At 38.1% G+C, this 21,425-nt stretch overlaps 4 protein-coding genes and 1 long non-coding RNA gene across 9 annotated transcripts; 3 read left to right on the forward strand and 2 right to left on the reverse strand.

Annotated features, from left to right (window-relative positions):
• Nucleotides 1-766: 766 nt before the first annotated feature.
• LOC113733939 (uncharacterized) lies at nucleotides 767-3,527 on the reverse strand. Its single transcript, XM_027260189.2, has 3 exons — nucleotides 3,130-3,527; nucleotides 2,897-3,002; nucleotides 767-1,128 (listed from the first exon to the last, which is right to left on the reverse strand). The coding sequence occupies exons 1-3, from the start codon at nucleotides 3,313-3,315 to the stop codon at nucleotides 1,046-1,048; spliced, it is 375 nt and encodes a 124-aa protein (XP_027115990.1). The 5' UTR covers nucleotides 3,316-3,527; the 3' UTR covers nucleotides 767-1,045.
• Nucleotides 3,528-4,102: 575 nt separating this feature from the next.
• LOC113739439 (uncharacterized) lies at nucleotides 4,103-9,071 on the forward strand. 3 transcript variants are annotated; one of them, XM_072081679.1, is made up of 7 exons: nucleotides 4,103-4,505; nucleotides 4,568-4,643; nucleotides 4,731-4,765; nucleotides 6,379-6,448; nucleotides 6,531-6,622; nucleotides 7,760-8,089; nucleotides 8,192-9,071. In XM_072081679.1, exons 4-7 carry the CDS (start codon nucleotides 6,418-6,420, stop codon nucleotides 8,840-8,842), a joined length of 1,104 nt encoding a protein of 367 aa, XP_071937780.1. In that variant the 5' UTR covers nucleotides 4,103-4,505; nucleotides 4,568-4,643; nucleotides 4,731-4,765; nucleotides 6,379-6,417; the 3' UTR covers nucleotides 8,843-9,071. The 3 variants fall into 3 exon arrangements, with proteins under 3 accessions (XP_071937780.1, XP_071937779.1, XP_027122453.1); XM_072081678.1 differs by lacking the exon at nucleotides 4,731-4,765; XM_027266652.2 differs by lacking the exons at nucleotides 4,568-4,643; nucleotides 4,731-4,765 and having other exon boundaries at nucleotides 4,104-4,505.
• A 2,123-nt stretch (nucleotides 9,072-11,194) lies between these two features.
• On the forward strand, nucleotides 11,195-11,930 carry LOC113740465 (uncharacterized). Its single transcript, XM_027268095.2, has 2 exons — nucleotides 11,195-11,303; nucleotides 11,383-11,930. Exons 1-2 carry the CDS (start codon nucleotides 11,195-11,197, stop codon nucleotides 11,829-11,831), a joined length of 558 nt encoding a protein of 185 aa, XP_027123896.2. The 3' UTR covers nucleotides 11,832-11,930.
• A 562-nt stretch (nucleotides 11,931-12,492) lies between these two features.
• On the reverse strand, nucleotides 12,493-20,652 carry LOC113733940 (uncharacterized). The gene is made up of 13 exons (XM_027260190.2): nucleotides 19,270-20,652; nucleotides 18,545-18,626; nucleotides 17,967-18,158; nucleotides 17,432-17,496; nucleotides 17,187-17,346; nucleotides 16,567-16,812; nucleotides 16,319-16,435; nucleotides 16,040-16,228; nucleotides 15,874-15,955; nucleotides 14,653-15,590; nucleotides 13,511-14,009; nucleotides 13,212-13,402; nucleotides 12,493-13,102 (listed from the first exon to the last, which is right to left on the reverse strand). The coding sequence occupies exons 1-13, from the start codon at nucleotides 20,307-20,309 to the stop codon at nucleotides 12,593-12,595; spliced, it is 4,311 nt and encodes a 1,436-aa protein (XP_027115991.1). The 5' UTR covers nucleotides 20,310-20,652; the 3' UTR covers nucleotides 12,493-12,592.
• LOC140037487 (uncharacterized) lies at nucleotides 13,100-15,471 on the forward strand. 3 transcript variants are annotated; one of them, XR_011841371.1, is made up of 3 exons: nucleotides 13,100-13,263; nucleotides 13,365-13,472; nucleotides 13,593-15,471. It is a non-coding gene; the product is annotated as an uncharacterized lncRNA (long non-coding RNA). The 3 variants fall into 3 exon arrangements; XR_011841372.1 differs by lacking the exon at nucleotides 13,100-13,263 and having other exon boundaries at nucleotides 13,341-13,472; nucleotides 13,593-15,080; nucleotides 15,158-15,471; XR_011841370.1 differs by lacking the exon at nucleotides 13,100-13,263 and having other exon boundaries at nucleotides 13,341-13,472.
• Nucleotides 20,653-21,425: the final 773 nt, after the last annotated feature.

Below are 21,425 nucleotides of genomic sequence, written 5' to 3' on the forward strand. Positions count from 1 at the left end.
CAAAGCTTTTTTTTTTTTTTTTGTGGTTTTTCTCAAAAAAAAAAAAAAAGTCCCAACCCATCTTTGTATCTCTTTTTTGACACTGTTCTGATTATAATAATAGGAAGTGTACTCCCGTCCGCAACAATGAAAACATTTGTTATTCATGGAGGAGTTCAGTTGAATAAAACGGAAGTAGAAAATTGCAAGGGTCGAGCACTCGAGCCGTATCGACGCACTGGAAATCTACCCTTGCTCTATATTTACAATCAAAAAGACTTCACCCTTAGTGATCATATATATACTTCAACCTAAGAGCCAAATGCGATTCAGCTATGAGAAAGCATCCTCAAACGAATTTCTTCATTTATTTGTGTGAATTGCCAGTTTTAATGGCCTTCCGTTCGGTAATATAGCAGCTATGCTTGGTTATAGTAACGCGCTTGGCAAGCTCTCGTATCTGTATCAAGGATCTCATTGGACTTCCAAACTGAAAGATAATTTTAAGCAGGCTGGAAGTATTACATGGCAACATGACACCAGGAACTTAGGCGGCAATACACATCGATCCAAGGAATCTGAGTAACAAAAGCAGGCTTAAACAACGTTCCATTTCCACAACACAGATAAAGGGCAGTATCAACTTTCAACCATTTTAGCCCCTGAGAAGGCAAGTTCAGTCTAGAGGTCAAATAACTTTTTTTAACCTCAGAACCTGAAAATCAAGGCAACGAGGGTCACTGGGACTAAAAGCAAAAAAAAAATCATCGATATGTTAGCACAAATATGAATAATGGTGTTTCACTCCCTTTGTTCACAGTGACCATGCTCTATTTGCTTCCTTCCATCTTCTTGTTGGTTGACAAGCAAATGTCAAACAAAATGTGGACATAGTGCAGTTAAGTCCTCTGATGTTCAGACACAGACAACATAGGTCAAAACAAATATACAAGTACATGAATGTTCCTCTCAATATTCTGCACTCTAAAGTCTTTGAATCTTACATACAACTACAAGATATGTTGTAACCGTGATGATTAGCAACCACTGTTGAATATCACCACACTTAGCCAGATTTGAACAGAAGTACAGCTTTTGAATCCAAATAGAAGTAAACAAAGTGATTTGTCTCATGAGTCACATAAGAACCTACAAGAAAGAAGAAAATAGACCAGGAAGTGATGGTGGTCAGTTCAGGTAGATCAACATAGTGACACAGTCAAGAACTTTCTAGGATCCATAGGTAAACACACAGAGAAGACTGATCTTGCTTATTTGTTTTTCTTCCTATTCTAATGGTTGTGGGCTTGTTGTCCTAGAGGGGATCATTCCGAATGTCATAACATCATTCTTTTTCCCTCTAAAAGGTCAAGTTAGCTTGAAATGTAAAGTGCATTTCTAACCAAGACAGCTAATTCTTAAACGAAGTCATGCGCGGCAAACACGGATTGTCTACTATTTGACAAACTGGGACCATAAAGCAAATAAGAACCATCTTGTCCATGCAACATCCATTTTTAAGAGGTATATCACCCCTCCACTGTTCTGGACAGGAATAAGTATTCTTAAGATCTTATAACGATAAGATATGGTAAGAAGATAAAAAAGAATACAGTTTTCCACGTAAAAAGTAGACATCAAATCCAGAGGCAAAAGCATTCAGGAATCTTTAGCATCATACCTTATAGAAGCAGGAAGATGTAGAATTTTGAAATGATGCATGCAGTCTAACAACTTAAAACTGAAAAGTGGCATAAACGGTAAGACAAGCCCCAAGCTTCCAAATCAATGTTTTCATTTAGGAACTGTAGCTACTTTCCAGAACCAGAATGTTGCAGTGGTACACATATATTTCATGTTTTTTGGCCAACAGCTGCAGAAAGGACAAAGGAGTAAAGGAAAGTTTTAGTGAGGAAAATTCAGCTTTGGAAAAACCTTGAAGGCTTTGCATGATTTTCTCTTAGAACCATCAGGAACTGGTTAGTTTTGCCGAGCCGAAATTTAGACAAATATAGAGGTAATTCTTGATATAGACAATTAAGAAGTATCAAACATTTGAGAAACCACCATTTTAAAGCATGAATTGAACTCGTAAGATTTTTGAAATAAAAATTACAAGCCAACATACCCTTAAAAGCTTCATGCAAAACTTACCTTCTATATTATGCAGCTCCCTGGAACAACTTTAAGCACCAAATATCTACAAAAACTAAACTGAAGCAGCACACTAAGCCTCTACCAGATTCTTTGAGCATGCAAGAACTCAATAGCCAACACATTCATAAACTCCTCCCTCTCGCCTCACCAAAACCCCAAGATACCTCGCTAGAAAGACAAAACAAGATACCCGATATTTGAATTGAATTTAGCCCAACAAGAGCTTATTTTACATTGGCTTGTTCACTAATCAAACCAATCCCGACTCAGGATCCAGTGTCTGTTAAAAAAATTATTAAGCTCGTGTACAAAAGCATAACAATCAAAAAATCAACATGTACACTTAATCAAGATACACGAGCTCAACGTGATGAATGCATCTAACCTCAGCTCAACTATAATCGACCCAAGCCAAGCTCACAGATGCAATTCGAAGCTCACTAACACAACCAAACCATTCTTGAACACTCTATTGTCCGGGTTGATTAGGCTTTTATTTACACTCCTTCACGCTCTCCTCCTCTCTCGCTCCCTTTGAACTTCCAACATAAAATAAACCTAGATCCAACTCTATATAAACTCACGAATCATAACTACGTATTAACAACACATAAATTTAGTGAGCAAGTTCATAATAATCGATCAAATTGATAAATTGAAGCATTCGTCTATAAAAGTTTCTCAATTTTCCGCAATAATTCAAATAAAAATATTTTAAAAAAAATGGAAAAGTAAAGCAAGATTAAGTAAAGTTAATTACCGAAATTTCTGCCGACAATGCAGTGCCAAGTAGGTCCATGCCGCTTATCAAACTCCTTCTTGATATGCTCCGCTACATCTTTCTCCACACCGTTCTTCTCAAAAGCCTGTAATTAAAATAAAAAGAAAAATTAAAGGCAAAAGATTTTCTTCCTTAATTATTCCTTTTTTTTTTTTCTTTTGCGTTTGGTAACTGAAGTTAAGCTTCAGAGGCAGAAAGAAAGAGAAAGTTACGGCGATGGCAATGTCGACGGCCTCTTTCTGCATGTCTTCCTTCATATCTGCGCTTTTGATGATGACTTTCTTTCCGACAGCAGAGGAGGTCGGTGCCGAACCGGAGGTGGACTTCCGATCATCAGAGAGTGACTTGGCAACTGCCGGAGCTGCTCCGCCCACCATCCTCTTTGCTTCTTCACTCATTCCTTTGCTTGTAATGATTCACGATTGAAGCAAAGAATCACGCAGAGGCTTTGGAGCTCCGAATGAAAATTTAAAATAAGAGCGAAAGAAAGGGAAAAAAAAAAAGCTTAGATAGAGAGAGAGAGAGAGAGTGAGTGTGTGAGAGAGAAAGTGAGGAGACAGACGGAGATGATTTGTGGTGTCTCTGATTTCTTAGTGGTGGTCTTCTACCCTTTCTTTTGGGAGTTTTTAGCACTTATATTCTGAGGCAAAATTATACTACTACTACAGTATATATTATTTGGCAATTTTTTTTGTATTAACTTTATATTACAGGAATATTTTGGCAAAAAAAATTTTTTTTTTTTTGGATTGGCTTTATATGACTGCTACAACGGCTGGGGATTTACTACTTGTTTTTACTATTTTGGACTAATGAGAAAATTTTTTCGGTAAATTTAAAAAAAAAAAAAGAAAAAGAAAATTATACTTACGAGTGTTGGCCGGAGGAACGGGAATTTTTGTGTGGGGGGGTCAACATTCCCGATTTCCATTTTACCTACAAGAAGATAATATAATATGATAATTTGATGGTTGCGTAATTAAGTTTAAGTCAATCATTATCATCATCAACAGGGTGGTGGAAACTTAACAACAGGGTGGTGGTCTACTATTATTTGGACCTATCTCCACTCCAGTCGAAGTGCTACATTTGGAATTCCACTTGTGTAGGATTTGACAAAAATATGCTTCAGGTGAATTTTTCGACTTAAACATGCCATTTTGGTCCGTTTGGATTGTCAATTTTTGCTAAAACTGTTTTTGTCTTTCAAAAACAACCACTAATTGTATTTTGGTTACAATAAAGTCTACAGTTAAAAAATGACAAAACTACGTCGTTTTGACAAAAATTGCCAAAAGACTTGTTCTCGGACTGCATCTATCGTTGACAGTTGACACCCATTCAACCCTCATATCACTTTCCCAAACAAGCAAACATTCTAGCCGCTTCTCTTGAAAAAAACAAGCAAACCATAGTGGATTCAAGATCTGCAAAATTTCACCGGATCTGCAACCAATGACGTGAATCTGAGCCCATTTACGCCGCGATCACAGCCCTTTTCCTACGATTGAGACACTTAACCACGGCGGGTCTTCAGCTCCAAAAAGCAACCGACGGTAGAGCATCTTCGCTGTGCAGGTCGAATAAGGTAAGCTCTGATTTCCCTGCTTATTTTACCTTTTCCAGGGCTGATTATATGAGGTAAACCAGGGTGGGAGTGTTGCGTTTTGACCTTGGGGAAGCTTATCACACGAACATGAGTCTGTTGGGTGTCTGAAATCTTTAGGTCAGCAACAAAGATATCAAATCCTTCGCCCCTATGATTATATCATTTTCTGTATGTAATAACTGAAGTAAAATCCATTATATTCAGGCCTTCCTGGAAATCTTGGATGCTAATTTAAGATGGTACGCAGTAAATTACATTCTGCTTGTTTTACTGGTTCTCATAGTCAGTCGAATTGATGCATTTGTCCGAAGAATTGTGAAAAACGGGGGAAGGGGAAGGGGAGCTTGTTAGCTCTGTATCATGCTTTCTGTGTCGGAGCGATTTCCCATATCAGATGGGGAGCTCTTTTTAAAGTTTTCTTGTCCTGTACTTTGTCCTGGTCTTGGTATTGGTCTGAGATTTCAATAATGGAAGGAACAGCACCAAGTCCATTGTTTTTGAATTTGATTTACTTCCTACCAGTACTCAATCTATCATATTGAGAATCGTTCAGATTATATACCTTTATTACCGAATGGACAAATCCTGGAAATTGCTTGATTTGTTTATCCCCTTCCAAAATAGAGAATCGTTCAGATTATATCACTTATTTTCTCTCTGGATAACTTTCGAGGTGAAATCCTGGTCTTGTCCAAACTGTAAATTATATGATGTGATTGTGGTTAGCTCGGCCTTGTACCAATTTCATGTAAATTTTTCCATAGAAAGCTATTAATGAATACTTCAAAGTACCAATTTTTAGCTGCAGAAGGTCGTGCTTGCAATGAATGCCTAACTAGTTTGACATGCAGCAAATCCCAATAAATTGTTTGTGGTGTTTACTTTTAATTAAGTTTGGTCTAGAAATGTTCACTTTCTCTTCTGAATGCAAATTAAAGCTTACGTTACAGTCTTGGGTTTGGCTTAAGATGCTCTAATGTCCATTTTCATCTATTAGATTACAAGTAAATTGTAAAACTTATGCGAAGTCATGTAGGATTACAAAGATTTAGAAGTTCAAAGGGAGCATTGTACCTCTTAATCCAACATGTAACCTGTCTCATTATCACCCTGTAAACCGCTTTTTTGTTAGACTGAACTGGCTGTAGTCATCAACAATCACCATTTCAGTACGCTTAGACCTTTCCTATTATTCTTCTTAGTAAAGATGCTTGGTAGGTGTTGTTTTTGGCATCAGGTACCTTCTGTTTGTCATGTCAACATTCTCTATCAATTTTTTGATAGGAGGTATGATTGATATTGGTGGTATTGCATCACTTTTTTGTGTACCTGTTAGATTAATCTCAGGAGAATCTGCAGGAGCAGTATATATGTGATTGTAGAGAACTCATCTTTATTCTTCAATTTCTTGTCATCTGTGTGTGCACTCAACAAGTTAAGGACAACTGATCTGATTGCACTCATAACTCTAACTAAATCAAGAAGAATAGTATCCAGATTGATCTCTACTTCAAAAAGCTTACCATTTTTCCCTCTTTGATGATTCAATTAGCACTTTCTTTTTCTCTTTTGTGGATGTGGAAAGTTAACTCAATTTGAGTTCCTTAGTTGTCTATAATTTGCTTACTTCTGAAACTTTCGGTTGTCGCATAATATTTTCTCTTGATTGAAACCTGGACAGAATATTCGACGGCTGTTGCTACATGTTCCAAATATTTATGTAGCTATTTTATTACTTCAAACTTGCGCGATGAGATGTCGAGAGTCAAATTTTAGGGCAGTTTGATTTCCCAAAAGCAACTGAATTTATAAAGCATTCTAACTTCTCCTTGCTCTCCATTTGCTTATACAGGGTGGTTTATCGCTCTATATTGCCGCTGGCTAGGATTTCATGCCCCCTGTTACCCGCCGTGCTGCCAAAGGTATATTTGCCAATTTCCCCTTTGTTCAGTGCATTCTATAGTATGGTTGTCTAGTAGTTGACGATCCTTGTTGTTGACACAGCATTGAAGCCGATTGGGATCCAGAAATCTCTTGGAACCAGGTCTGATTGGGCGGAAAACGATATTCGGCAGTGCCTTTCTAACTACTACAAGGTACCATTGTACCTCCTGTACTTTTTTTTCCATTATTATGTGTCTGAAACACCATTTTAGTCATAATATGTTAGGGGGCTGACTCTTCTAAAGTTGGACCTTCTTCCCTGTCCCACGAAACAGCAAAATCGAACATTTTTACCTCATTGCCTTGAATATTATTGTCGGATTTCACTATGCATGGTAGCATTTGTTATTTAGTTCGTTTTTGTCATAACCAAAATACAGAACAGTGCTGATTTGCTAAAGCGAAAGGATGTTAATATTGGCTGTCCATGCTAAGAACAGAGCCTTGCTGTGAGGAGGACATGATAGGGACTATTTCCATTGTTCAAAGTAACACTGACAGGATGTTAATATTGATGTGTAGTATATGTACTGTTAAGCCATAAGCTATCGTCCAATGTGTTTCAATCAATATATGAGGAACAAATATGGAAAACTTCCTCTACCAGAAATAGTACTCTACTTGTCCTGGAAAGCTCTTTCCATTTGGTTGGACAGTGGTGGCATTTCGGAGAAGAAAAATGCATGTGTCAACTGGTCTAAATTTCTGAAAAAAAGAACTATTAATTTACATCCTGTCTACTATTAGAAGAAGCTTTCAGCACCTGTTTTTTGAGATCACTTTTGTCTTGAACTGGAACAGTCTTCTTTCTTGGCTTGACTTTATGTGGGAAAGAGTTATATGTGCATTTTTGGATTTGGGTGCTCTTTATATGGATAATGTGGAAGGAAAAGAACTTTGAAGTTTTAAATTGGAATAAAACAGAGTTAAGGAGCTTACGAACTAAAGCGAAACTTCACATTACCAAAATACAGAACAGTGCTGATTTGCTAGTGTTATGTTGGATGAGTGCTCAATTTAACTTTTAGTTCTAGATTTTTTACATTTTGTTAACAGATTTGGTTTGATCCTCATTACAATACATGATTTGGCTTGATCCTCATTACATCCTCATGATTTTTTGGTTATAGAAGAAGTGTATTTAATGGCCGACAGATTTGGGTTATCCACATAAGTGTTAAATGGCTTTAAATAAAATTTAGCCGCTTATGCAATACAATCTGTTTTCCTTTCTAAAAAGCTGCTTACAATCTGTTTTTTTCAACTGGATTTGTGTATGGCTTATTAAGATGAGAAAACAAAGGCGCCATCCAGAGAAGGAGCGTTGTAATTACTCTAGGCAGCACGAAATCCAGTTTGCCAACCACCTTGTTGAGATGCATAGACAGGGTGAAATTAGGGACAATATTAGTTCCTACGTGGTTCCCGAAATTCAGCGCCGGTTAAACGGGCAGTACGGCACCTCGTTTACTGAGGATAGTATAAGGGGCAAGTACTATGCATTGCGCGGGGAGACCAAGCTGTACATTTCCTTTAAGAGGCGCGGAACGGGAATGGGTTGGGATAGCCAGAAGTTTACATGGCTTATGGATGATAGCCAATGGGCCGCGATGGAGCAGGTATCCACATTTTCTGTGCCTTTTTTTTTATATAAACTGTTTTGTCATTTCATACGTGTAATATTCCATTAAATCCTGTTTTGGCTGAATTTGTTTTGTCAGGTCAACCCAAAATACGGCAAATTTCGGAATGACTGCACCGTCTACCATTTGCTTGAGGAAGTCTTCGTCAACCAAGGAGCGACGGGAGACTTCAGTTCTGGCTTCGAGAACGAGCTCCGTACTTCAGCCGATGAGCGAGAAATGGAGACTACTGCCCGGCTTGCACGGGGAAAGGGATCAAGGTCCAGCAGGGACGAGGAAGCTGAAATTGAGGTACGGGGGCCAAAAGAAGCGAAAGGAAAGGGGGGGAAAGGAAAGCGGAAGTCGGGTGATGGCTCTGGCTGTAGTCCCATGTCCACCGCTTCTGGCTCAGTGACCGATAGATATCTCAGGGTCTGTGAAAGCATCGAGTCACTGGTTAGTCGGAAGAAGAGCTCCAGCACGAGTGCCTCAGTTAGTTCTCCGGACAAGAATCGTTCTGGCCGCGATCCATCGAAGAAAACCGACTATGAAATTGCCATGGATCAACTTAAACTTATTGAGAACGTCAATTTCATGGCCAAATACAAGGCAGCTGAGATATTGAAGGATAAACAAGAGCTGGATGTTTGGAATTTAGCTGCAAGTGACGCCGACCGCATCACTTGGATGAAGCTAAAAGGCTGTTTCCCCCCTGACTCTCAGGAGCCCCCTCCCCCACCCCCCTTTTAGGTGCTTTCGTTGTTCATCAGGAGCATTTATTTGAAACTTGAGTTGTTGCCTAATGTTTGTTTGTATTTGAGATCTGTTAGGTGTAGCATTTGCTACCGGAACTTGGACTTTATCCTTTCTGAGTGTTGTGGTTTGTATATTTGAATTTGCGGATGAATACTGGTTTGTTGAGTTGTTGTGTTGCGGATGAATGTTGAGTAATTAAATTCATGATGCCTTTGTTTAAGAATTGGTTTGCGGATTGAAGATTTTTTTTTGTTTCATTTAAAACTGGTTTGTGTTCGTTTCTATTAGGTTGGATATAACAAATCATGGTGATATGACTGTTGTTGGATCGCATTTTTTTTTTTAGGAAATGTACTGGTTGGGCTATTGCTATGTCTGTTTCGAGTGATACTTATTAAGAGTGATAGTTTCATCCATGCAGGTTGTTGGAATGTCAGGAATACGTAGGGCAGTTTTTTCCTTACTTATTGCTATGTTTGTTGTTGGAATGTCAGGAATAGTAGGTTCAGAAAAATTGTAAGAGTTGGATAATAAGAAAGATGTAACGGATAACGTTCCTTACTTGGCGTACAGTTTATATAGTAAAGAATATGTGTCACTTATTTCAAGAATATGTCTAATTTCATCCACGCAGCTCAATTGTGCGACTTACTTCAAGAATTATATGAAGTAATTCAAGTAAGGGACAAAATTCCTTACTTGGCCTGAATTTTCGAATAAAGAATAATCTATCTATCTATCTATCTTAACAAAGATAGAATAAAGAATAAAGAATAAAGATGATCTATCTTAATAAAGAATAAAGAAAATTCCTTACTTACTTTAACAAAGATGATCTATCTATCTTGGCCTGAAATTCCTCTCAACATCCGCTGAAATGGATGTCCATTTCAACAAAGACTTATTCAACAAAAGTCTTTCAACAACTAATTGGCAGATCAATTTCAACATCCGCTGAAATGGATGTCCATTTCAAAGACTTATCTCAACATCCGCTGAAATGGATGTCCATTTCAACAAAAGTCCATTTCAACAAAGACTTATTCAAAATTGAAGTAAGGGACAAGAAAAAAGCAACTTTTGGAAGGAAAATAGGTGCTTTTAGGTATGATGATCATTTTTAGAGCAAGTATTAAGTAGGGAATATGACTTACTTCAACAACTATTTTGAAGAATATGTCTTACTTGGACAATTCTTTCAAGAATACGTGACTTGCTTGAAGAAGATGTAAGATTCTTTTTATGAAGTACGATGCAAAACTTCTACTGGATTCCTCAACTTGTTGGCTATAAATTGGTTGGCGAAGGCTCTAGGCTATTTCAAGAACTTATCGTATTGTCTTACAAACCAATCGAATAGCCTATATATTTCAAGAACTTATCCTCTTGGCTTACAAACCAATCCTCTTGTCTTACAAACCAAGAACTTATCCTCTTGGCTATAAATTTGTTGGCCAATAGGTTTTTGTTCAATTTTGGTCCATGTATATGTTGAATTTTATATTTCCTACTCTGTTTTGGCAAATTAAGATTGGCTTTGAATGATATCTCTGTTTTCCTTTTTTTTTTTCAGATTCACGTCCAACGCAGTCGCACAGATTGAACGAAATGGAGTATGATGGTTATGTGAATGGTGGGAACTCATCTGATGACTCGGACGACGAGGAGCTCATGTTGGCCTTCGCTGCCTTTATTCTTGCTGGATTGGCCTTATTCGACCCGTACATCAACTCGGGCCAGCGGCGAAGAATTCGAGATAGTGCACAGTCAGGTCCTCAATATGTTATCGAGCTGATAAACGGCCATCGAGACAGAATATTCGACAACCTTCGAATGGAAGCTCCCCTTTTCCTCCAATTGTGTGACTTGTTGGTTCAGAGGGGCTATTGGGTGCCCCACCCGACACAACGGGTGGGGATTCATGAGTCCGTTGCTATATGCCTGCTGTGTTTGAGCCATAATGAGCGACATAGGGTGCTTGCCGAGAGATTCCAACATTCTCCCGAGACAACGGACCGCCATCTACGACGCTGCCTTAGATCTCTCGTTCGATTGGGACGCGACCTGGTCCGACCGGTAGATTATCACACAACCCATCCAAGAATACAGAACAGTGCTTTGTTTTGGCCCTGGTTTAAGGTTATGAGCTACTATGTCAAATTACTATTTCATTTTGTCTAACAGCTGTGACCAACTTATGTCTAGAATTTTTTTTTTTATTAGGATTGCGTTGGAGCGATTGACGGAACACATGTTTCGGCCTGGTGTACAGCCGAAGACAGGGAACGTTACCGGAACCGGCATGGTAGCTTATCACAAAATGTTCTAGCCGTGTGTGATCACAACATGAGATTTACTTATGTCAGGGTAGGGTGGGAGGGTAGCGCACATGATTCTAGAATCTTACAAGAAGTCATACAAGATCCTAATTGTGCATTTCCGTGGCCACCAGCAGGTTAGTCCAGATTAAATCACATAATTCCTTTCCGCAATGCGTCTTCAAAGTTTATATAAATATAATTTCATTATGCCAGGGAAGTATTATGCGGTGGACGCAGCTTACCAGAATATGACAGGATTTATGGCTCCATTTAAAGGTGCACGGGGAACCGCGCAAGAGCGGGCAGTGAGGATACTTTTCAACAAACGTCATGCATCGTTAAGAAACATTATAGAACGTACGTTTGGCGTCTTGAAGAAACGATTTCCAATACTTAAGGGCCCTATGCAGAATTACATGATGGCTACGCAAAATAATATTGTCCTGGCTTGTATGGCCTTGCACAACTTCATGCGCGAGTATGTTCCAAATGATGCATATTTTGCCGAAGAAGAAGCAGATATAGCATTGGCAGATAACATAAACCCCTTCAACCCAATGCCAGCAGCACAAGGACCAGATATGTCGGCTGCAGGAATTGCTGAATGGAATGAAAGTAGGAGAGCAATAGCCGATATGATGTACTATTATCAGCACCAGTAGAACATCTCCTGTCATTATTTGTTCAGATAGTAGGCCCAATAAATTGTACACTTATGTCTCGTCTATGTATTAAAAAATTGATAATTGTTTAAGTGCAAATGGCACTCAGTATTTCGAACACAGCCCTAAAAAAAATTAAATGTTGTTTTTCAAAAACAGTGAATCCATACACGCTTGTTTTTCAAAAACACTCTGTTTTTGAAAAACAACTAATCCAAACAACATTGAGTGTTTTTCAAAAAATGAATAGTGCTGTTTTTAAAAAACAACCCCAAAAACAGCTAATCCAAACGGAGCCAATGATTTCGAGTATTCGGTGACATTCACCTATGATTAATGAGGCATTTGGCTATGTTTCCTGTGTAGTTCGAGCTCAAGTCTAAATTCGAAATTAAGCTCAATTTTTAAAATGCAATATTGGCGAGAGTATTTTCATTATTTAATTTTTTATTTTTAGTATTATTTAATTTTTACTTTCAAATTTTTAGTTTTTTAGCTTTTAATTTTTCATTGATGGAATCACTACTTCCATTTGGACATGTTTGTTTTCATCATCATTTTAATACTAGTTTAAGTGTTTTGACTTTACATGGATTATCGAGAAATTGTAATTATATATTTTTTTTCCCAACCACAGATATAGGTATTGCGTTTTCTGGTCTTTTGATGAAAATATATATTTCTTGGATGGGTCCCAAGAATAATTTCCTATTTAGCGCTAGTCATTGTGAATATGAACGCTTCATTGTTCAATTTCCATCTTAAAATGCTAAACTTTGGCCTGTCTCCATCTCTTCGTCTGAGGATGATTCCTCTACGACCCTTCTCCTCTTCGATCTTTGTCCATTTGAAAGGCCTCCTTCATCTTCACCGTCTGATCCAGAATCCGCTGCAGCCTTTGGAACATCATATTCGAGGGATAATTCGTTATTGTTTGCTCCACCATTTCCCTCTTCTCCTTCTTCTGCATCACCGGATTCTTCAGATGATTCACTCTCTGCACCATTGCCCTCATTCTCTTCTGTTTCATTAGTAGGATCACCTTCTTCTTCTTCTTCTTCTTCCCCGACGAAGTCTTTGGGGTCTAATATCTTGAAGTCCCTCGAAGTACTCCGCTTGGCCTCCCTCAATAAATTCAGTTTCGCTGCCTTGCCGAGTTGAATGAGATACTTTTCATAGTCCTCTATCTGGAAAATCAACTCTGGGATGCATTTGTTTTCCCTTTTGATTTTGCTCGCCATTGCTTTGTTGTTCCCGCTCTCTTGCTGATCCTGCACAAGTTTGTCGATAACATAAGATGACCCAATTTACTGAAAGCTCTGTAGTCTTAACAACCAGAAACTCAGACTGTAAACGCTTAACTAAGTCAGTGCCTCGTACCTTTTGTAGCTGTTCCATAAACTTGTAGAGAGGAGCTGTCAGCTGCCTGCAGGTAATCTCTACCATCTTCTGATACTTGAGGCTTGGCAAAACTTGCTTGGAGCCTCTAGGGGCTATAAGGAGTTTTGCCATTCGAGCTAAATCCTTGTACAGTTTTGTAGACAATCTCAAGAAATGTTCTGCTTGAGGATCTGCAGTAAATGGAGCAGGATATCAAATTTATCAGCTTGTGAAGAGAGATTATCGATAAAATATTAAACTGTAAGTGGTAGTTCTCTTTCCCTAGTCGATTGACATACCTTTTAGGTTCATCAATACAAAATTAGACAAGACCTTTATAATAGCTTCCACTCTGCAATAAAGAGTCTCTTCCAATACCAGCCCAGGTCCAAGACTTTTATCGGGTTCCAGAGATACGCCTTTCTGAGTAGCAGAAGAGTACGTCTTCAATTTTGTTATGATCCAATCCATGTCAACAATGTTGGACTCAACTATCTGCAGTATAGAAGAAGCTATCGCCGCGCAAGTTGTTTTGTTAATAACATGGAATGTTTCAGACAAATCTGGATCACTTTTCCCTAACCTGAGTACTTTCAGAAGTTCAGAAGCCATTTCCTGGGAAACAGTCAAGTCATTTGGAGGTAAGCTTAAGGAAACAACCAGATAGACCCAACTTCTTGCAAGCTTGGGATTTCGTAGATCAATGCTTTTGCAAATATGTAAAATCCATGCTCCAACAAGATTCCGCCTTTCTGCCGGCAGTTGGTTGCCAATGATCATCAATATATCACAGACAATCTGAGAGCAAAGCTTGCTTAAGAGATTATGTCTTCAGAAAATTAAGTACCAAAGATACATCTAATAAGGAAAAAACATTTTGGAGAAGGTGAAGCCATAACTATCTATTGCTCTGGGAAAAGGACACTTCCTATCCTATATTAACCAAAACATCTAATTAATAAGGACCATTTGCATGTTTCAAGGGCTTAACACAAGTGCACGAGAATCTGCCACAGAGCAACAAACAATGTCAAGTCTTCTTATTTCTCTAATTATGCTACTTTTGCCTCAAGTCCGAGTTCAGGAGCTGCTCAAGAGAAAGGAAAGAGTATTTTCAACTACTATGGACAGTCAATAGAAAATATCACTTATCCCATGTCAACAAATAAACCAATATTGCAGCCTACATACAGAACAGAAGATACAAAATTTCATTCAATCAAAAGTTTGATAAGGAGTTTTATCTCCACCATTTTTAAAGGCTTTGCTTAGTCTGTGGAACAAGTTAAGACAATCACATGCCTCAAAAAAGGAGCAATATATTGGTGTGCGAAACTTCAGTTAATGGCAGGGCAGAGGAAATTTGTGATTATAGGGGTCAAGCATGATGCTTTACTGACAAAAATCAATCAGTTTGACAAAAAGGTTAGAATGCATCTACCTCAACTTCACTGAAGAAAGAAGATTTTAGAAGCTCGGAGAGCAATGGCATCATGCTGTTTTTGATGAACATTTCTTTGCTCCTTGTAGCTTGATTTTCTACACCTTCAGCTAATTCGCATTCAATTCCTCGATCATAATGCAGAATATCACTTGCTCCATGCTCAACTTCAGAGGCTGACACCAAAGCTTCTATTAGCTCACCAATTTCAGAGCTACACAAACTTACAGTTATCAATTTCTTCAGGCATATCAAAGCTAAGTGTATATGCTCCTTTCTATCATCTACATTCCTCCCCCTGGATTCTTTCTTTTTGTGAGACTGTGGTACTGAAGTTAGCAACTGAATCAATTTCACCAAAGGAGGTCCCAACAACTTAATTTCACCATAGATCAACATCTTCAGTGGATCTTCTCTTCCCACAAATGGTAATGATGTTAATTGGCACAGGCAAGCATTCAACACAAAGTTTATCAATTTAGAATGCTGGTCTGATGCTTTGCAGGAAGAGACCTGGCTATGGTTCTCAGAAGGTGCACTACTGGTGGAACTATCAAATTGCAATAGTTGAGGAGCCATTGCTAATAGCCAATAGATGCTTGAAGTTGCCAAGTGAGGAACTCTTTCCTGTGGCAATGTTGAACCACTTGAGTTACGTTTATCAGCTGGATCACTGGCAGTAGAGCGTACTGTCCCTCTTCTTGTTCCATTTACCTGCCTGGAATTACATGTAAACTTTTCCAACATATCATGCATAGCAACAAACTCAAAAAGCTCATTCTGCAATTCCACTTTCTTCACATTGGTTGCTTTCTCCAACTCATTGATGATGACATTCAATACCACTTCTGAAATCCCTAACAAAACAAACGCACAACATCTAATCTTTCCTTCTTCTACAATTGTAGAGTCTGAATCATCAGTTTTACCCAGTAAACCTGATCTGACATATAAATTATCATGATGTAAGTAATTGCTTTTGAATAGGTATATGAAAGCCTCAGAAAGAGTAAATCAGAAAAGAGCTAAAGTCTCAAACAATAATTTTTGGATGTAAATGAAGATTTTGTTTAACAATAGAAGGAAATTGTTCCTGCTACTGCATGGACCTCCATGCAAACTTCTACAAGGAAAGCAAGTAACAAAGAGATCTCAAAACCATCTCATCACGTACAAACGTGTTCCAAGATTGAAAAATCTAGCATAGAGAGTCACACTAACCTTCCAAATTTGCAGTCCTTAGAAACTTCCGAATCTTTGATAAAGCAGTAGAGAATGACTCTCCAGAGAGTATTCTTCCAGCCTGATGAATTTCATATGATAGTCTTAAGTGATTATAGAGCCACCATCTGCTAAATGACAACCTTTAAACAACAAATTTGTATACCTCGTTCTCCTGTGTCAGAGAGAAGCCAAAACTAGCCCATGAATCAGGAGGGTGGCCAGTTTTATCTTGCGGCTGAAGTAGAAGGATCCAAGAGATGCAAGAGAGAAGAGAGTCCAATGGCTCTTCAATATGAAATTTTCCACTGTCTGATTTAATACAAGAAGTAATGTCCAGTTTGATGTCTGCATCCTGGAAGCAAAATTCTCTGGTTCACAGTTTCAATTTTTTCAATATATTTAACAGAAAAAGGCCATTCTTTGCACCCAAATAAATAAATACCTCTTTATAATAGCGAAAGAAGTGTGGTAAAAGAAAATCAAAAACAGAACCAGCAGCTAAAGGATCCACCAAGACAACCTTTACAAGTCCATGATACAGCACCTCTCTTACTTTTGCCTAGGACAACATAGAAACTGTCATGAAAATCCTTTCATTTCAATATCCTCCAGTAAAAGTTACTGGTTTTTGACTTCTCATTCGTGTTGAACAAAAGAACAAGATTTGGAGAGGGAATACATAAAAAATACCTGCTGGTAGAGACATCTCTGAAACAAACCACTCAGCTCCCGGAAAAGACTAGCGCCAGTGGTACAGGGTATTTCAGCCTGTTGGCTGCAACTGGCTTGACTGCTTGATTCTTGAAAAGAAAGTGGCCCATCTCTTTTGCGTTGCTTTTCTGCTAGTATCAGACTGATAATGCAATTGGTTGCAGCAACACGAACTGAATCTTCCCGTCTAAACATAGCCTTCCTTAAGACTAAAATAGTATAATCCTGAATCACCGAGAAGATATAAGGAAGGGGGAAGGAGTGTTTGTTTGTCTGTTAGAGAGACAGGTAAACTGTAAAACTTCTCATTCCTCCAAGAGCAGAATTTTGACTGTTAAATTTAAAATAATTAAATCGTTTAGCCCAATTTGAAAAATGAAAATTGCTTAAAGCTATCAAATCTAATGATTGCTAAATTCCCTAGAAATGGAGTTCAGATTGTAACAAAACCTTCTTTTTTATTACATTAAGAGACACCAAAGTATTGTGCTATGGTAGTTATCATAGAAATACTCAATTTACTAGTTTGCAGTCATCCAAGTGTCTTCTCTTTCTCCAAGAGAATGATATGATTGAACTATGAATGGGAAAACAAGTACCTGAAGATCATGGCTGAATTTAGTAAGAGGCAATAGAACAGCCACTAGGTGTGAGGAAATCTTGGCATGAGTAAAAGTGAAATAATCCAATAATTCCTTCAGGTGTGCAACATGATCCAACATTTGGAATGGATAACTCTTGACGAGATGCTCAAGTAGTCTATGAGAAAAATGACCATGTCAACTCATTCAAGCCAAGGGGAAAAAAAGAAGGAAAAGGTCAACATGAAAGGAGCTTTGCTTACCTTGTAATAGGCAATGCTTGCTCAGGCTTCAAAGAGAGGATGCGAAATTTGCATTGTTCGATTATCTGCAACAATACAACCAACTCACTCTACACAGTTAGAACATGATCAACATGCATACTATAGATATCTCTAGGTCATAAAAGGCTCATACTAAAGACTAAGCATGGTGTCAAATTGTGTCAAACTTGCTGATGCATTTCTTGGCCATAAGAAGCCTAGTTTCAGCACTGCCAGGAAAGCAAATGCATAAAATCATGGAAGCAGCAGTCAAAACTGTAAATAATAATTGATAGCACATTATAATATTGAAGACATTTTCACCCTCGGAGCACGAACCATAAATTATTAATAAATTTTTTTCATCTTATTGAATGTATTTAACTTTGCCTCCTAATATTACTTATTGGATGATTCAGAAATGACAAAAACAAATTTTGGAGCCCCTCCTCAAAGTTTATAATCTGCATCCTGTGTCCATATGATAAGAAGTGTGATAATCCATTTTCACATCTATAGACATTCTCATGCTGACCTCCTTTCTTGCCATGTCATGAACCTCAAATGAACTCTTCAGCATCTGGCTTCCCAGCTCCTCTACACCCAATAGATCATCAGAATTGTCAAGTCTTCTTTTGCTAACTTCTTCTACTCCTTCAAGCAGTCCAAATCCAAATTGGACAATGCTTGGAATGATATGCTCTCTTCCAGAATTGCTTTCATTAACCTGTAGAAGTAAAAGCAAAACAGGAAAAGGAAGTTAAAAAAAAAAAAAAAAAGATTGAAGGAAATGAGATCAACCTATACGTGATCACTGTAGAAAGAGCACAAAATATGCAGTTGATACAATTTTTGTAGCACTAAATCATCAATAGATTTATCTATTATACTTATTTGACATCCTTTGCATACTACTGGTCCTTTTCTATTCGTTCTAAATTACTATGCACCTAAAATACTGACATTACTGAGGGAGATATTTCATTATTATTTGCTCATTCTACTACAAGGATGCAATTATCCACAACGTATATAGTTAGAGTTGACTGTAACTTGCATTCGCATAGCCGAGAAACAAATAGACCGAGCAACAAAAAGTTGGAAATAAGTTACAGCTCTTATTATGGCTCTCTCCATCACTTGAGCAATCTGCAGATATGCTTCCTTCAAATGATCTGATAGCCACTTGCACTCTCTGAAACATCACAAGACAGAAAACAGGTATAAAATGTTACATTATTCAGAATTAGGTAAAGTGAATTAGCTTAAAACTCAGTGGATGAAAGTCCTAAGAGATCCAAATCCTCAAAACACAAAACAGAAATTAGGCATAAAATGCTACATTAGTCAGATTTGGGTAAAGTGATTAGCTGAAAACTCAGTGGATGAAAGTCTTAAGAGATCCAGATCCTAGAAGAAAGGAAAAAGTACTCTTCCAAGGGGCTCATAAACAGGATTACGCGAACTTCATTACAAAAATGTATCTAATTGTTCAAACTGCTGCAGTTATCCAGCAACATTATCACAAAAATGTTTGTGGAAGGTGACAAAATGTTTGTTATTCCAGAAACATTGACAAGACATCAGAGTAAGATTCCAGCAACATTATCAAACTGCTGTGGAAGGTGACAAAATGTTTGTTATTCCATTGATTTTTAGGCTCATAATTCACATTTACCTCAATTTAGTGCAAAACATAATCCATAAGACGTCAGAGTAAGATTCTATACAGCATGTAGCATCCAAAAAATATATATATATCTATTCAGTGTGTCACAAAATTCAACTAAGCTTGAATGTAAAAATATAATTACTTAAGTGCACTATGAATAACTTACTTTGCAAACTTGTAGTCTTTATATGCAGAAAGCAATGCTGTTTTTAGGACTCCGATAGAGCTCTCACAAAATCTTTTAACTCTAGCAACTGACAACAACACAGCAACAGTAAAATGATTAAATGCCCGCGAATCCGCCTTTACTAGCCCCAGAACCTCCTGGCCTAAAGAAGGATCCTGCTTTACTGCAAAATTCACATGAAGTAATACTGTCCCCTCAACTTGTTTTACTATTGAACTACCCTTTTTTCCCTGCACTTTATCTCCAAAATACGTGACAATCCCCTCAATCACCTCCTTCTTACTAAACCCTTTTGAAGCCAACACCAATAACTGATAAACCAACCCAGGCAAGTCCTGCAAATCTACGTCCCTCATCCCATTAAACACTTTTCCAAGAAAATCCCTTCTCTTCTCTTTTTGCATAAAGGAAAATTCCCTAATAATTTCCACCATTTTCACCAACAAAACCTTCCTCCATTCAGACTTAATTAAACTATCAACAACAGAATTTACATACCCATAAGCATTTTCAAACTCATTTGAGGTTCTAATCAGTTCAAGACACTTTGGGAGCAAAATTAGCAACTGGGTATCCTCAGAATCAGTTATTTTGGGAATATAAGAGGTGATTAAATCAATAATAGGGGGTAAACTGGAAACTGGGACGGCGTCGAGGTGGGTCGAGAAGAGCTGGATGGTGGACAGAGAGAGGCGGTCGTGTGGGATTTTATGGGCGGTGAAAAGGGAAGCGTAAGAGAGGAGAAGGGAAGATAGAAGAGAGGAGAGGGGGGAATGGAGAGAGGAAAGAGAAATGAGGGCGGAGGCGTATTCAGAAACTGCGGAAGAGGGGTTCGGAGAAGCGGTGGCTCGAGATTGGAGGTAAGATAAGAGGGTTTGGTGGGAGGCTTCTGCGAGGAGGAATGGGGGAAGTGGCAAGGGGGTGGTGGATTGGGAGGAGGAGTAGGGGTGTTTTTGGGCCAATTGAATAATGTCGGCGTCAGTTAGTGGCGGTGGAGGGTGGGCTGAGGTGGTGGCCATTTTGGTGGCGATGGCGTTCGCGGATGGCGACTGGGTGGTTTATGGGCGGCGAACTTTGGAGGAGATAAAATGGCGGGAAAACGTAGAAGCTACGAAAAAAATTCTGATGCCAGTTGCCAACTTTCTTCCTTTTGATGCACGGCCTTGAAGGCGTGATATATTAACGCTGTTAAAAAATTGGACAATCCATGCATGCTGTTTAAGATAAGAAAAAAAAAACAATTGAAGTTGCAACAAAAGAAATTGTCCAGAATCAGTGAATGCTACACATTTTTTTTTTTTTTATCGGAGCATCGATTTGTGTGAACATAGGGAATACCAACTCCCCCTTTGCTCCAACCCCACCGCGTATTGCTCATACACATTGGTGCAGCTAATAAATATACATTACTGCTAATCTTTTGCTTGGGGAAATAAAGCAAATCATTAACTGCACACCAAATCATTGTTAAATTGAATGATCAAAGAAATTTTTTTTTTTTTTTTTGTTAAATGGAGGTAGGCGGTAATGCTAATATACGATCAGCACACCAAATGTGTTGTTTAGCATCCAGTAACGTGACGACGAGTATGATTTATGACTTGTCTGATGTTTGACTGTCTCAAGCTTTCTAAAATGTCTGATGCGCCATCCGCTTCCCGCAAAACCGTTGCGTGTGGATTGAAAAAAACTTCGAAAAACACGACAACTCCAGTGTGACGCGCGAAACATGGTCGTGATGAGCACCTTCCCATTCCGAGAGATTTATAATATAGGAAAAATCGTTCAAAACGTTCTTTGTATTTTGTAGGAATGTTTTGAACGATTATTTCTATAATTCATACGCGACTTTATTGGAAGGTCTAATTGTAAATTCACATGGATCGAGTAGTATTTATTCTATTTTATTTTATTTTTGTAATATCAGAGAAAAGTTACTTTGTTAAAATATTTGAGAATAGTTTTATTTGAACAACTGTAAAACATTGAAGAAAGTTATAGCATTTATTCCACACACATATTACAAAAATATATTAGTGATGCGTATAATTTGTACTTATTGAGTAGGTAAGGGAAAAAATCTTAGCCAGCTTATAAATCTAAATGCAAAAGGAGTAAACAAATGATGTTTGATG

The sequence above is a fragment of the Coffea arabica genome, chromosome 3c (assembly GCF_036785885.1).
Source record: "Coffea arabica cultivar ET-39 chromosome 3c, Coffea Arabica ET-39 HiFi, whole genome shotgun sequence".
NCBI lineage: Eukaryota > Viridiplantae > Streptophyta > Magnoliopsida > Gentianales > Rubiaceae > Coffea > Coffea arabica.

Bases quoted from the DNA above. Each gene is read 5' to 3' on its own strand.
- LOC113740465 (XM_027268095.2), top strand. From the start codon at position 11,195: ATGAGATTTACTTATGTCAGGGTAGGGTGGGAGGGTAGCGCACATGAT. The intron at 11,304-11,382 runs GTTAGTCCAGAT...TCATTATGCCAG, and splicing joins ATTTCCGTGGCCACCAGCAG to GGAAGTATTATGCGGTGGAC.
- LOC113733940 (XM_027260190.2), bottom strand. From the start codon at position 20,309: ATGGCCACCACCTCAGCCCACCCTCCACCGCCACTAACTGACGCCGAC. The intron at 18,627-19,269 runs GTAAGTTATTCA...GTGATGTTTCAG, and splicing joins AAAGACTACAAGTTTGCAAA to AGAGTGCAAGTGGCTATCAG. The intron at 13,103-13,211 runs GTACGAGGCACT...AAACTTGTGCAG, and splicing joins TTATGGAACAGCTACAAAAG to GATCAGCAAGAGAGCGGGAA.
- LOC113739439 (XM_072081679.1), top strand. From the start codon at position 6,418: ATGCCCCCTGTTACCCGCCGTGCTGCCAAAG. The intron at 6,623-7,759 runs GTACCATTGTAC...TGGCTTATTAAG, and splicing joins GCCTTTCTAACTACTACAAG to ATGAGAAAACAAAGGCGCCA. The intron at 8,090-8,191 runs GTATCCACATTT...TTGTTTTGTCAG, and splicing joins AATGGGCCGCGATGGAGCAG to GTCAACCCAAAATACGGCAA.
- LOC113733939 (XM_027260189.2), bottom strand. From the start codon at position 3,315: ATGAGTGAAGAAGCAAAGAGGATGGTGGGCGGAGCAGCTCCGGCAGTT. The intron at 3,003-3,129 runs GTAACTTTCTCT...TTTTAATTACAG, and splicing joins CCGTCGACATTGCCATCGCC to GCTTTTGAGAAGAACGGTGT. The intron at 1,129-2,896 runs GTAATTAACTTT...TCTTTCTTGTAG, and splicing joins CATTGTCGGCAGAAATTTCG to GTTCTTATGTGACTCATGAG.